General features: G+C 39.9%; 2 protein-coding genes across 2 annotated transcripts in view; one reads left to right on the top strand and one right to left on the bottom strand.

The window, feature by feature from the left end:
• Positions 1 to 281: 281 nt before the first annotated feature.
• On the bottom strand, positions 282 to 13,931 carry LOC142159884 (uncharacterized). The gene is made up of 5 exons (XM_075214735.1): positions 13,504 to 13,931; positions 9,946 to 10,077; positions 9,206 to 9,394; positions 8,310 to 8,388; positions 282 to 2,476 (listed from the first exon to the last, which is right to left on the bottom strand). The coding sequence occupies exons 2-5, from the start codon at positions 10,021 to 10,023 to the stop codon at positions 1,242 to 1,244; spliced, it is 1,581 nt and encodes a 526-aa protein (XP_075070836.1). The 5' UTR covers positions 10,024 to 10,077; positions 13,504 to 13,931; the 3' UTR covers positions 282 to 1,241.
• LOC142159894 (uncharacterized) overlaps positions 13,687 to 16,038 on the top strand; it is a 43,088-nt gene continuing 40,736 nt past the window's right edge. Inside the window, exon 1 of the mRNA XM_075214750.1 lies at positions 13,687 to 14,107. The gene's annotated coding sequence lies outside the window, so the exon portion shown is untranslated. The remainder of the gene's footprint in view (positions 14,108 to 16,038) is intronic.

Genomic DNA, 16,038 nt, shown 5'->3' with positions numbered 1-16,038 from the left:
TTAATCATATAATAAAGAGAAGTTCTGTATTTTAGTCCAAACATTTATATATCTGCTATTGCATTTTTATTCCCGATCCTCCTGTTGCTCCTTTCACCCTTCTCCTGTAACTATCATCATTTATTTATGTAGCGCCACTGATTCCGCAGCGCTGTACAGAGAACTTATTCACAACAGTCCTTGCCCCATTGGAGCTTAGTCTAAATTCCCTAATACACACACAGATAGACCGAGAGACTAGGGTCAATTTTGGATAGCAGCCAATTAACCTACTAGTGTTTTGAGTGTGGGAGGAAACCGGAGCACCCGGAGGAAACTCACGCAAACACGGGGAGAACATACAAACTCCACACCGATAAGGCCATGGTCGGGAATTGAACTCATGACCCCAGTGCTGTGAGCCTTAATGAAACATATTTTACAACCTCTGGCCCATGTGAACTCCTATCCTCTTGGCCCTCCCTGGTTTACTAATATTTACCACTTATTTTCTTATTCTTAATGGAATAGAAACAGAGTTATTTCTGCCAATACTTTCCTTTACTAATTTGTAAATGTTTTGACTCTTTCTAAAGAAAGCATTCCTAATAAACTGCTGAATTTGTTCCTGAAAAATGTAAATAGTTTCTAGCATTCTGATAAATCTATGGTAATTTTATGGCAGTTAGTTTAAAGGGACTTTCATATTTTTAAAAATGTTTTTCTTTGTATTTGTTAATGTAATTATCAATGGATGTCTGTATACAAATATTCTTGTTATAGGACTTTGCCTAGTTTCTCTAATGGTGATAATTCAGCCTTCAGGAATTATCATTCTGTACAGTTCCAATGTTTTGTTCTTTTTCCCACCAGAATCTCTTCTTCTCCCCCTAGAACCTTCATGTCAATCAAATAGGTGTCATAATGCACTCCAATAGCATCAGGGTGTGGCCTAATGGCATGTGTGTGACATCACTGTGGGGAATGGAAAGTGGCAAATATATGACAGATAGAAGGCACAGATGTAGCAGACACAACTCCAAATCTTTGCTCATAGCCTGGACAAAGGCATAAGATAAGGCTGATTTGTCATGAGATACTTGAGAAAATCCTGCTTTGCTAAGTTAAAATGTCTGTATATATTGTTTTCCAGTTGTGTGGAAATACTGTATTAATTATATATAACCATCATTATTACAGTATGCACATTTTCTCAGTAAATTTACTCTGTAACAGCACGGTGGGTTCTTGGTGCAGCTCCCTCATGCAGAACAAGAATACAATTCCTTCTTTGTATGAACTTTCTGGTGTTTTGCAAGATTTGCATTGGTAGTAAAACATTTCCTGCATTCAGGGCAAGAATAGGGTTTCTCTCCTGTGTGAATTCTCTGGTGTATAACAAGATCCGACTTACTGATAAAACATTTCCCACATTCAGAGCAGCAAAATGGTTTTTCCCCTGTGTGAATTCTGTGATGTCTTACAAGATGTGAGCTGCTGCTAAAACACTTTCCACATTCAGAGCAAGAATATGGTTTCTCCCCTGTGTGAATCCTGTAGTGGCTGATGAGATTTGAGTTAGTGATAAAGCATTTTCCACATTCAGAACAAGAATATGGCTTCTCTCCCGTGTGAGTCTTCTGATGACCAATAAGATATGAATTACTAATAAAACCTTTCCCACATTCAGAACAGGAATATGGTTTCTCTCCTATGCAAGTGTTATGATGTCTAACAAGATGTGAGGTTCTATTAAAACACCTACCACATCCAGAACAAGAATATGGTTTCTCTCCAGTGTGAATTCTCTGATGGATAGTGAGATATGAGTTATATCTAAAACTCTTCCCGCAGTCAGAACACTTAAAGGGTTTCTCTACTAAGTGATGTGTCTGATCAATTTTCCTGTTCCCCTCAGTATAAGTAGATGTATATTGTGTCTGTTCTGTAGGCATATAAATGTCAGGATCTGTCAGAATTTGTTCTTCAAATGAGATTGATTCCTCTTTAATATGAATGGATGTATACTGTGTATGGTCTGCAGGTGTATAAATGTCAGTGTCTGTGAGATTTCCTTCATCACATGAGACTGATTCCTCCTTAATATTAAAAAAAGTATATTGTGTATAACTGTCAGTGTCTGTGAGACTTCCTTCTTCACACGAGACAAATCTGTCCCCAAGAGGAGTAGAGGCATATTGTGTATGATCTGTGGGTTTATCAATGTAAGTGAGATTTCCTTCTTCAGATGAGACAGATTCCTCCTTAATATGTGTAATATCTGTGGGTGTATAAATGTCCGTGTCAGTCAGGTTTCCTTCTTCACATGAAGATGGCTTCTCAGTTATATGTTCACGACAGTTGATTGTGTTTTCATCAGTTGATGAGTAAGTTGCAGTCTGGATATTTATAACAATACTGTGTTCTTCATTAATACAATCTGGTGAAGACACAGGAGTGTGTGAACCTTCAGATATCTGTGTATCCTCAGTGAGATCTGTTAAAGAGAAACACATTATGGTTAGATTGTACAAACACGGGGATAATAAAGAGGAGAAAAGACTCATGGGAGTGATATTTCTGCACAGGACAGTTTGTAGTCCGTAGTTCCAAGGGCTGCAGGTGCTATAGGCAGAGGGATGAGGTGCAGTCTATCGCTGGGCAGGTTCAATTGCCAACCATCCAACTGTAACCATCTGTAGAAGGTGATGTCCTGCTCTACTCTCACATGTCATACCGTGTGGTATTCCGCATCACGTGTCAAAGGGGCAATGTCTTCAAAATGCACAGCAGGAGCAAAGACCCTGCTTGGAATGTAACATCACACATTGAAAAACACAAAGTGATTTAGATAATTAGGGAGTATGAATGTGTTAAGTAAACATGGAGGATGGGGGGATGTAAGGAACAGGTGGTGTGGATATACTACAGGAAATAACAGTATGGGTGGAGGTGTTGTGGAAAATAGCTCGGTTGGAGGGTCTGGGGAGCACAGGGAGTTTTTTCTCAGTGAAAAGTATAGGATCAAAGTGGGGGGAGTTATAGCAGTGAAAAGTATATTAACCAGGGGTGGAGTTAGAAAAAATCCATGGAGCCCACACTTGACTAAACACCTGCTCTCTATCATGGAGGAAATATCCTGTCAAATTAGGTTCTTAAGATCTCACATTGAGTAAAGATTAATGCTTATTCAGTTTTTGGAAGTTGCTAGTATATAAGGCATCAGTTTTTTAGAATGTGTATTTAGTTATTGGGCAGAGCAGCAGAAAGAGATTGTCTCCGTCATTGCGGATCAGAGGTGGGGAACATCTTATTTAGTCTCTGGAATGTAGTACCACCTGCAATGTATTTTATAAGATCTTTCTTTGATTAAGGTGGAGTGGAACTTTTAGATATGTCCTCTCTTATATCTTCCCATGTATCTCACCTGAAGGAGGACCCAGATCTCTATCATGTCGAGTTAATGATAGATTATAGGAGTCAAACAATAGGCCATATAATGTGTAAATCTTACATTTGCGAATGGGAGCTCTAAGGCAGATTTGTTCTAATGTTAATTGATTGATTGAGTAAATTTAATTTCAGGTGATTTCTGTTGGATGTCAGGTAGAGGTGTGCAATGTTTTAGTTCTATCATATGTATTATAAAGCGAAATCATGCTGAGATCTATTGCATAAATCAGACAGAAGGAAACCTGGGTTATTCTAGATAGGAGCAATGGGGAAAGCTCAAATTGGAGGTCATATATAAGAGCATTAGTGTCCCAAATGTGTAATGAGAGCCGTATTGGCAGTAGCATGCTGGATAAGGGAGGCCTGCGTCTCTTTTGAATGGGCCAGATGGATGAAAGGATAACAAGTTGGAATATTTGTTTTCAATGTCTAGTCAAGAAATTGTAATGGCCATTGCAAAACTAGCTGTTGTTTGTGTAAAATGGGAAGCCAATTAGTATAATTTGGCATCAGGGAAACCTCTTCCCCCTTTTAGCTTTGGTTTTCTAAAGATTAATCTTGAAATTAGAGCCATTTTAGGATAATGTTCATTTTTACAACTATAATCCTGCCCAGCCATGAAATTATAAGAGTGGAGAAAAATGTTCCTACTATAGTTGAGGTTATGAAGGTAGTTCTTGTTTTTGCCACTTCATATTGAGCTAGAAATTAAGCATTTCTATTCTTGAGGGGGAAAGGGGGGGGGGCATGTCGGAGTATAGTCTCGGTACAATTAGTTTTGTATCCAGAAATCTCACTATACTTCTGCATTACATTATAGATAATAGGGAGTGAGATTATAGGTTGTGTGAGTACTAGGAGAATATCGTCTGCAAATAGTGAGATTTTGAAATTACTATATCCACTGGTGCCCCATGTATACTTTGTTGAAAATCTATCACCTACAGGTCGGAGTTCAATAACCAGAGTGCAGATCAGGGGCAATAACTGACAACCCTGTCTAGTAGAACATTGACTGTTGGATGGGGTGCCATAGATTATTGTCAATGCTGATGAATCTGAATATAGGTAGAGTATTTCCGGTGTTAAAGGGGTAATGTAAGGAGGCGCCGCTTGTCCAAGGTATTTTACTAATGCTTCTACATTGTACAGGCGACGCCTCCTTATACTACCCCTTTAACACCAGAAATACTACTGTCGCCCTTGAAAGTGACATAATTTAGGTGTCCCCGCATCTTCATTCGACGCAATTGTTAAACATCTGCTTTTTAAACAGTCGGATTTAGCGCTGTGTCGGGGATGAGAGTTTCGGCCAACCCACGTTGGGGTAAGTATTGTCGGCTTTGTGGCAGTCGCTCTAATGACTACTACCGCTCAGATCCATCATCTTCACACTGCAGCCATGTGACAATATATTTATACACATAGTGATGTAAGTGTTAATTATATGTATGGGTGAACTTGAATATATGATTACTGAATTAAAAAAAAATTTCATCGAGTATTTTGCATTGAATGTTTTAGAAAATAATTCTAAAGGTGGGCTAAATAGGCCAGAAAACACATAACCCCAATACAAAAGATAAAAATACAAAATACAGATAAAAAACAGGTCTCACACTAAGGTGCATATTCAATTAGCTGTCCCATCCGCGATTACGCACGGCTGCGTAATGTAAAGTGACATAACGGTACCGCAACATCGCGGATTCCCCTTCACAACCCTATGGGGTGCACACAGAAATCCTGGATGTTGCGGTACCGGGACCCGTGCAGCCACGAGTATTCGCGGATGGGAAAGCTAATTGAATATGCTCCTAAGTATACGTAATCCGTACAGGATACTTTGAATGTAGTGGTGCAGTGACACCAGTTCTATGTAAACAATTTTCCACAGCAACATAAAACCTGTGCACTACTGGACACTCCCACAATAAGTACCCATCGTGTCTCCACATTTGAGCTTGATTTAGCCATTCTCAAAAACACCATTAATCTAACAGGAGTAAGATAGAACCTATGCAGTATATATAGCTGTTTCTACAGAAGTGTGGTGCACAACACAGGCTCACGTTCATGCCCTAAAATACAGAACCACTAACTGTCCGAGAAATTTCAAAATACTCTTCCCATGACAAATTATTTACATGTATTTCCCCTATTGGGATGCATCAGAACGGGACTTACACCAATGACCTCAACTGCATGCAAATTATGTTCGAACGCAAATGACATTTACAACTCCCTATAACTTAAAGGGCAGAACAGGGGTGGGAAGTGGCGGATGAACATTGGCAAAGTACAGTAAGGACTTGTTGATTCAAGTCCCGGGTATCTTGTCAGTATGCATTTTTTAGTCATATCATTTACACCAGGCACAGGGTGGGTATAAATGATACCGAATAGTGATGACTGTCATGGCATAGAATTTGTATTAAAAATTACACGTGTGCCACTAGATAGCAAGTAAGAGGGACTTTAAAAACGCATTGTGTATGTCCGCATTAAGAACATCCTAATTTATGTAAAAAAAAAAAAAGGCAACTTTTTTAAAGCACTTATTTGTAATAATGATTATAGTATAGTACTATGTGCTGTTCATTTATTTGCGAATATATTTTGTTTAAATGCGTTCTTATGTGACTTTACAAATATGTATGTGTGTATCCTGCACTCTGTTCCGTCTGTTAACATATGGCACCTAACGTTTAGAAAGTGTGTACTTACACCCAGAAGAAACCCCGAAACGCATCTTGAGATCCGCACAACTTGAATACGGGCGGAAATACGCTCACCTTCCGCTCTCGTTTTTTTAACCTGCAAGTTATGTTTGGATATGAATCAGGCCCACAATGTTTGAATTTGGCAGTTACTAAGAGCCTTATTTATTTTTACGTGGAGACAAAGTAGATCTCTGCTACCCATAGACTGGACTTTGTTATTTGGATACATCCTCCCTGTCATCATAAACACTCAGATCTAGCTCCCTGAAAGGATCAGAAATGTCAATAGGTCAATGTCACCCTGAGAACAAGGTTTGTCTTACCTAAATCCTATACATAGTCTATACCGTACCACTGCAGAGCAAATATTATCATCATCATTTATTTATATAGCGCCACTAATTCCGCAGAGCTGTACAGAGAACTCACTCACATCAGTCCCTGCCCCATTGGTGCTTAGTCTAAATTCCCTAATATAGACACGCACTCACACACAGACAGACAGAGAGGGAGACAGACAGAGAGGGAGACAGACAGAGAGGGAGACAGACAGAGAGGGAGACAGACAGAGAGGGAGACAGACAGAGAGGGAGACAGACAGAGAGGGAGACAGACAGAGAGGGAGACAGACAGAGAGGGAGACAGACAGAGAGGGAGACAGACAGAGAGGGAGACAGACAGAGAGGGAGACAGACAGAGAGGGAGACAGACAGAGAGGGAGAGACTAGGGTCAATTTTGATAGCAGCCAATTAACCTACCAGTATGTTTTTGGAGTGTGGGAGGAAACCGGAGCACCCGGAGGAAACTCACACAAACACAGAGAGAACATACAAACTCCACACAGATACGGCCATGGTCAGGAATTGAACTCATGACCCCAGTGCTGTGAGGCAGGAGTGCTAACAACTAGGCCACTGTGCTGCCCCGGTTATCTGGTATATTGGAGAGAGTCGGCCAAAACACTACTTTATTCAATGTTAGTATTAAGCTCTCTGCAACCAGAACACTTGTGTTTGGTAATTTACCCCTGAAATTTCCAAAGAAAGTTTTGATTATGTGGAATATATTATGAAGGCTGCTGCCTTATAACATCACATTTCTAAGGGCATGATTTGGAGCATTAGATATTAGAACATATACTGTATTATGTTTTTGTGTGTGTGCTGTTGCAGAACTAAATGTGCGTATAACCTTTATAAAACGATGGGTAGAACATCAACTAACAAGATGTAACTTTATGTAACAGTCATGTGGCCATGATTTATCGGGCTCTACAGCAGAAGGAGTTATATAAAGAGTTAAAGGAATGTGAAATAAATTAACTCATGAATGTAGACATTTAATTAAATATTGTGCCTTAAACAGCACAAAAGGAGGGAATGTAAAGTTAATTACATACATGGGTTAACAAGAATACATTATTGCTGAATTAGACAAAGGTTTTCTCTTTTACACACTGGTATGTCATTCAGGGCCTGATTAACCTAATTAATCTTGGAACGCAACTTTAAAAACGTGTACGTCTGTATTCAAATACAAGCGGATCTCAGGATACATTTCCATTTAAATCTGGATATGTCTATAGATAGAGAGAATGGACTGCAGGATACACACATGAAGTACCATCAGAACTTTAAAAAAAAAAAAAAGAAGTTATAAAAGAAATTACCAACTTATAATACTATAATCATTAATAAAAATGTTTTATTTTTACATTAAATACATAAATCCGGATGTTCTTAATGCCTACTGTACATCCCAGCCGTGTTTATAGCTTCTCGTCCTCGCAAACACGTTCTATGCTATCTAGTGGCATGCATACGTGTAGTCAGCACTTACACCTGCCCTGTAGCTGGTGTAAATGGTACAAATAAAAAGCACGTTTGTACAAGATGCTCAGAGCTTGAATCGTCTGTATCTGCGTTGGCACACCCTTACTGTGCATTGCCTGCATTCATCTGTCCCTTCCCTCCCCCGTTCCTCCCTGCAAGTTGTAGGCAGTAGTGTCATTGCATGTAATTGCGTTCATTGGCGAGCATGCGCTGAGCAATTTCATGCGAGATATGGCGCACAAAGTGACTAACATCCGGAAATGACAGTGATAACATCTCCTATATTGACACAGACAGGACTGTGATAAAACCTCCTCTTACCCAGTGATGTGAGGGGCCGGTGAGTCTCCATCATCACGTCCTTGTACGGACTCTTGTGCCCTTTTAAATACTTCCACTCCTGCATGAAGAAACAGACAGTGACAACCTGACACAATGATACATTCATCACCCAGATACATCCCCTGGTGTTACTGTAAAACATGTGAACGTGGTGTTCTGGAAGACCACATAAGGCCACCTCCTCCTAATTTTCAGCCCTCAATTTTAAGCTTCAACAACACACATTTTGGCTGAACTCTGAATTAATGCTGTACCCACCGAGTTTTTAGAGCATGACAGCACGGTGGCTTAGTGGTTAGCACTTCTGCCTCACAGCACTGGGGTCATGATTTCAATTCCCAACCATGACTTTATTTGTGTGGAGTTTGTATGTTCGCCCCGTGTTTGCGTGGGTTTCCTCCCACATTCCAAAAACATACTGGTAGGTTAACTGGCTGCTTTCAAATTGACTCTAGTCCCTCTCTGTCTGTTAATGTGTATGTTAGGGAATTTAGACTGTAAGCTCCAATGAGGCAGGGACTGATGTGAGGGAGTTATTTGTACAGCGCTGCGGAATTAGTGGCGCTATATAAATAGCTGATGAGGATTATGATGACAGGGAACAGTGCTGGGCAGAATTCTCATTTACAGACTGCTTTGTCTTTGATTGGGCTCATCAGTACTGGGTAGAATTTTCTGCTAAGCAAGCAAAATGCTACAAAGGTGCCTCAGTGAAACAATGAATACTGGGAGATTAGCAACCCATATAATTCATGAGACAAAAAACAACTTTCATATGGGTCAGTGCTGCGATAGAATTCCCACGGTGGCCTGTGTCAAGCTCTAATTTAGTTTGTATGCCTGCTATTTAATTAACTTTTCCCATCAGTGCTCACCTCTCCAGTCAGCAGCTGAATGATCTTGTTGGTGAGTTCTAGAATCCTCTGGTCATTGTTTCTCTCATGTATCAGTGAGTGAGGTGGAGGTTCCATGATGGGACTCTGGGTCCTGCTCAGTCCTCCAGAGACATGAGAACTGGTGCAGGGTGTAACTCGTTCACTGGGCTTCTTCACTACTGTGTAACCCTATAGATACAGTATAAACAGATGGAGACACCCTTTACTGGGCCATGAAACATGCTATGTACACTAAGCAAATATATATATTGTCAATTCCACATTGTCACATGGCTTTATAAACAATATGGACATAGAGAGGGAGACACATTCTCTCTCACCCTTCATGCCTGATAGTAACTCAATGACCAAACACTGGTGAGGAAACCCTACAACAAAGGAAAACATGGTCCCACCATGAAACTGATTGCATTCCAGAACAGGAATTTGCCAACACAACACTTTTCTTCAAAATTCACCCACATATATTTGGTGGACTCACATGTTTGAGTGCCCAATGTACTACAAGGAGTTATCTTGTGAATATAATCAGCGATACTGTACTCTATTATTCTTGGGCTTGGTCTGGCTGTCTGTTCTAGCCAGGTCCTTGTTTTCTTAATAAAGTTAAGACTGATATCACTAGGACATTCCCAGAACCACTCACCTCTCCAGTCAGGTCCTTATTTTATTAATAGAAATAAGAACAATGTCACTATAACACTCCCAGAATCCCTCACCTCTCCAGTCAGCAGAGAGATGATCTCCAGGGTGAGCTTCAATATCCTCTCAGTCATTCGACTATTGCCCTTCTCCATCTGTCAGCGAATTGTATAGGAGTCTTTCACGCTCATGAGATCTCACAGATAAATCTAGAAAACAAAGGATACATAGAGGAGAACACAGGTTCGATAAACCCCGTATAGAAACAGATAAGTAAAAGCAATAGTTCAATATTTCTATATCATTTAAATAAAAAACAAAGTTGCGGGAGGATGGGCTTACTCTACCACCCTGACTTTTATTCCCACTGTTGCCACAGGTTATAAGCTGTGATGGTCTTACTCTGCCACCCTGTCCCTCTAACTACCAGTAACCTGTCATTATTGGCTACTCTTACTCGTGTTTTCAGACACCAGACACTCACGGAGTGCGAGTGTCAATGGCACATTTGTTGTAGGAGATTAGTCACTGCCCCCACAAGGCTCCTTAACAGGCACTTGAACAGTAACCAAGATGACAGAGCATCCTCTTGAGACAGGTAACTTGTTGTAAAATCTATTGTGAGACGAGTCCATGGTTTGTTAGGCATGGGAAGCGGTAACACAAGTTCTGTGGGGATGGATGCTGGACCTTGTTGTCCACATACAGAACAAGCAGTAATTCGTTTGGTGACATCCTTCCAGAGACCTAGACACCAGTAAGTCCAATTTATAGTTTCCAAAGTCTGAACTTGGAACTGTGAACCCACAAGAGTAATTTAATTCAAAGTTTCTCTGCTACATAAAGATTTACCTGGAGGGATTTTCAACAAACAAATTGTCATGGAAGCAAGAGTCTGAGAAAGAATTATATGGGCGAGTTCTTCCAAAGATTCAATCAGCATGATTAAATCATCAAAAAAAGAACATTGGCCTTCATGTTTTTCAGACCAGACTGAAATTCCAAGAGGAAGTCAAACCAGGACAAGCTTGGCAGGGTTTTTAAGTGCTGGCTGAAGATATTGTAGTTTCTTATTTCACAACCAGGAGTTTCCAATCTCCAGCAGAATCCTTATTTTCTGCATGAAGAATAGACAAAGGTGACTCTTGACAGCTTTATAGCACAGGGGCACAACTCCAACTGATAAGGCAACATCTTAAATAGAATGGGAGAGAAAGATCCAGATGTTGTAGTATTGGAGCAAAAGAAAAAGCTTTTTTAAAGAATGAGGAAAGTAGAGTCTTTTTCAGGAGACCATTTGTCAGGGTCAGTCACCCTTTTTAATTAGAACAATCAACAAAATAATTTCTGATGAATTTTCGATAAGTACCAAAACTATGACATTTTTTGAGTGGCTTTAAGACCTGTGGGCTGAGGCCTACTCAGGATAGTGGAAACCTTGTCTGGACTGAAGACCAGAGGTAGACACAGGATACCTTAAAACAATAACCTACATTTCTCCAATTTAGGATAGAGGTCATTGTCTCATAGATGTTGTAATACAGTTTTGACAAGTAGTCTGAGAGAGGTCACACCAAGACAGAATTTTAAAATGTCATCTAAACATACAATGATGAATGGATACAGGAGGTCCCAAAAAACATAATTAACAAAACTTTGAAAAACTCATGGGGCATTATAGACCCTGAAAATAATAAAAAGATGCTCTTTATTGCCCACCCTGTGTATTGAAGGCTGTTTCATCACCCTATGTTATCTAGAAGTTACAGACCTCAATGTAAATTGAGGTGATAGCAGTTTTTGATGGCGATATCATTGATAAAGGGTCTCAATGGGTGGTCCTTTTTACCCCACAAAGAAAGAACCTGAACCAACAGGGAAGATGAATATCAAATAAAACATCTCTCCAGATTCTCCTTTATATATTCGGACCTGACCTTGGGTAGTAGCGGATCCAGACAAAAGATCATTAGCACAGTCATATGGATGATGACAATGGAGAATTTCAGCTTTGAGCTTATTGAACTCATCTGTATACTGATAGAATTGAGGAGGCACAGATCTTGAAGCATCTTCAATAATGCTAAAGGACAAGGAGGTATTGGGAACTACTCTTCTCAGGCAGGAGGTAAAATAGGAAGAATGCAAAGAAGGAACTTGCCTGGAATTACAGCCACGAACTGGAGTATATCTCTGAAGCCAGGGTAGGCCTAGATGAAGCGGATTAAGCGGATTGAAGGTTTTAGGACCAACAATAAAAGAGATTTGCTGTAAATGTAGAATATACACTTGAAGACCAATCAGGGCTGTATGAAATGGAATATTACCCCTTGAAACGAAGCTCCCATCACAAGTATTAAGAGCTATTGACTTGGTCAAGGAAATAGTGAGGACTCCACATTTCTATACCAGGCTATATGTGTTAAAATGTCCCACAGCCCTCAAATCCAGAAAGGCAGAAGTGGAAAAAACTGTTATGTCAAAACCATACGTTAACCTTGAATGAAAAGTGTTAAGAATTTGAATTAACAGCAAAGGATTATGGGCTCGTATTACGTACTATGGGCTCTGCAACTCCACCTAGCAGGTTTAGCCAAGCAGTATTTTAGGAGGAAAAACTGAAAAGCCTGCAGCATGACTGTAACAACTAACGTTTGATTCCTAGGATCTAAAACCTGTAGAGAAGGTAGCACAAGATGTAGTCATGTGTGTGTCTATATTAGGGAATTTAGACTGTAAGCTCCAATGGGGCAGGGACTGATGTGAATAAGTTCTCTATACAGCGCTGCAGAATTAGTGGCACTATATAAATAAATGATGAAGATGATGATGATGTGGAAGGGGCAGGTCAGAAGTGTTGTGGCTGCATAACAGTGTGTAAGCTAAATGATAGAACTCAGCAGGAAGCCATGCATCACTGGATTTTCTAAACTGGCGATAGGCAAGATGATACCGTTCATGAGCCCCACGTGCAGCCCTCTAAAGTTCAGTACATGTAATCAACAAAAAACACATCACATGTCACTCAAACCCCGCAGTCACCCCAAATACCCTTTGGCACCCCAATTCCCCCAAAACGCATTTCAGATCTCCCTCAATGAGGCATAAAGCAGAGAAAAGGACAGACGAGTTATAAAGCAGGAAGGAACTCATAGTCAAGGTGAAGACTCGGGGACATGAGGCCCGTGGGCTGTCTGTTGTCCATCACAGTACTCAATCTTTATTAGCAAATGTGAATTTATGTGCCCAGTATATTTAATGGAAGGCATTTGCTTAAAAGTGGAATTATCCTTTAAAAAGTAACTGGTTCCCATATATATTACATGCAAACAGACTTCCAAATGTCATCATTGGTACCCAGGGAACTGTGGCTATCCTATCTGCAACCAGCAACATCTGAGGTTATTTCTCAGTAGGGTTTTAGAGCCTGCTGCAAATAAAACACATATTCCTGCCCATATTCACAATAGGTCACCTAGCAGAGCAACAGGACACCATGCTAATAACACAGATCATTATGGGGTTCTGTGTGTATCAACATCTACAAACCTCTATAAAACCCATTAAAATGCAGGTACATAATAGTAAACTAGTTACTAAATAATAATAGCAGTAATAAAAATCACAATAATTACCTCATCCAGGTTACACTGCCTCTAAATGTACCCTATAACAGCTGGGCATAGGGAGATGATACAGTGGAGGTTTATGTTAATTGAAGTCATACAGACAAAGCAGATGTTTCTGGGAAACGTAGTCATGTATCATATTAAGCCTGTTTGCAAGACAAAACAAGATTGAATGACCACAAGAAAATGTCCGCCGTTCTCCTGCCCTGTCCACGGGCGCTGCTGGATATTACAGCCGACGTCTTATCGTTGGGCTTATAAACAGGTGACAAGGAAAAATATAGCTGCAGTCCTGTGCTACATTTACCATTTTAATTCTCCAATTGAGACAAAGGGTTGGGGGTGAGAACTGGGGTGAGAGAATCTGTTCATATTCAGGTCATTTCTGTGGCCGCTGCGGGCTACAAGAAAATGGCCGACACGCTCTTACACTAAAGACAAGTGCTTCTCCAGTGGTGGGCAGTGTATGTTCCCCTGGCATTCCACATATAGCAACAGAAGGGGGAGGACTGAATACTGAGCATCAGGGGGCACTTCCCAGTGACACCGGAAGTGATAGAGACTGCCAGTGACAGCTGATTGATGTGTGTGAAGGAAGAAAGTATTACAGGTGAGTGCTGGTGTGTTGTGCTAATTAATATTAAGGACTAATAATGAATATTCAGAGAGATGAGAAGGGTTTGTGGGCACTGGCTGTATCCTTATTCTCATTAATCCACCTTGTACAGAGTATCCTGTAGTTCTCTGTGTCCTGTGTCTCTATTCCCCTTATCACACCCCACTTTATATTCTACACATAGCTCATGTCATTCCCCCATTAATGTACCTCCTATATTGTCATCTCAGTCATTCCTACACCTATATTATCACCCCATATATTCCTACACATCTTATATTATCATCTTCATTCCCACACCTCCTATATTATCACCCCATATATTCCCACAGCTCCTATATTATCATTTCATTCATCCCCACACCTCCTATATTATCACCCCATATATTCCTACACATCTTATATTATCATCTTCATTCCTACACCTCCTATATTATCACCCCATATATTCCTACACATCTTATATTATCATCTTCATTCTACACCTCCTATATTATCATCTTCATTCTCACACCTCCTATATTATCACCCCATATATTCCCACACCTCCTATATTATCATCCCATTCATTCCCACACCTCCTATATTATCATCCCATTCATTCCTACACTTCCTATATTATCTCATTCATTCCATTGTCCTATAGATTGTGAACTTGCAAGCAGGGCATTCTTACCTCTGTCTGTCTGTATTACCCAGTATTTTTTTTTTTACTGTGTTTGCTCCCAATTGTAAAGCGCTACGGAATTTGCTGGTGCTATATAAATAAATGTTGATGATTCCTCCACTTTCTATTTTATCATCTCATTAATTCCTACACCTTCTGGATTATCATCCAATTTATTGCTTCACCTTCTATGTGATAAGTAAACATGATTTAGAACTTGACATTGTGTTTGTCATATATGTGTATTTTGTATACATTGTTGAACATTCAGTTGACTTTATAATTTGATTACTTAGTATAGCCGTCTAGGGAATCTCATGTTGCTTCTAAACTTTCCCAGGCTCACAATAGGGTTGTGGCGTTTCTGCTTGTACTACTGAATAAATATACTACTGGACATTGATGAAAACTGATCCACAGGTAACAATCAGGGCACACAACCGTTCAAGTAAATCTCCTCTCACCCAGTAATTTTCTCTCCAAAGGAAAAACCACATAGTTGGTTAGTTTATCCCGACCGTTTAATTTGTATTTTCAATAAAAGTGAAAATAAAAAACTGATTTGTGTACCATGCAGGAAAAGAGCCGTCTCTTGGACTCTGCAACACTTACACACAGGTCTACTCTGCCATAAGCTAAAGCCAACCGTGTACCCGTACCACCTAATCAGATTCATGAGATCATCTACTGAAGTATCTTTGTAGGAACTGTGATAAAAGTTGCTATTATTTAATGATATGCAGGTCAATTTCCTAGTTATGGCAAATCGACCAATAAGCCACCAGTTATCCAAACCATTGAAAATAAATTGCCAGACATCATCCAGTTTTCAGTGGTAGATATAGAGCAGGTGAATTGGAAATCACCAAAAATGTTTTCACCGGTTTCAGACACATAAGATGAAAAACACAAAGCGTTTATGCATGTACAAGCAGTGACATGAATGGGCCCATTCATTTCAATGTTATTTCCACAGGGTTGCTAATCACTTTGAAATGAATGAGCATGTTCAGTCTAATGTGATAGGCTCAATCTTTACAGTTTCCCATAACTGTATAGACTGAGCCTATTGTATTAGTTATAGAATAGACTTACTTTCTGACACCATTCTGGAGTTGTACGCAAACTAGAAGTTGCTCAATCAATTTAGTAACGGCGGGTGCTCGAAAGGGAGTTATGTAGAAGAAATGCATTAAAATCCCCCAAATCTCTGCCATCAGCCAACAAAAAGAAGTAAAACTATGTTGTATTTGTAAAT

Source organism: Mixophyes fleayi, chromosome 6, assembly GCF_038048845.1.
Source record: "Mixophyes fleayi isolate aMixFle1 chromosome 6, aMixFle1.hap1, whole genome shotgun sequence".
In the NCBI taxonomy this organism is placed as follows: domain Eukaryota; kingdom Metazoa; phylum Chordata; class Amphibia; order Anura; family Limnodynastidae; genus Mixophyes; species Mixophyes fleayi.
Note: the sequence above shows the minus strand (reverse complement) of the source record. Positions and strands in the feature narration are given on the sequence as shown.

What these genes read in the sequence shown, in the direction of transcription:
- LOC142159884 (XM_075214735.1), bottom strand. Translation starts at nt 10,023, where the DNA reads ATGGAGAAGGGCAATAGTCGAATGACTGAGAGGATATTGAAGCTCACC. An exon ending in TCTCTCTGCTGACTGGAGAG is followed by an intron (nt 9,395 to 9,945) that starts GTGAGGGATTCT and finishes CTGTATCTATAG; the next exon opens with GGTTACACAGTAGTGAAGAA. An exon ending in TTCAGCTGCTGACTGGAGAG is followed by an intron (nt 8,389 to 9,205) that starts GTGAGCACTGAT and finishes TTCTTCATGCAG; the next exon opens with GAGTGGAAGTATTTAAAAGG.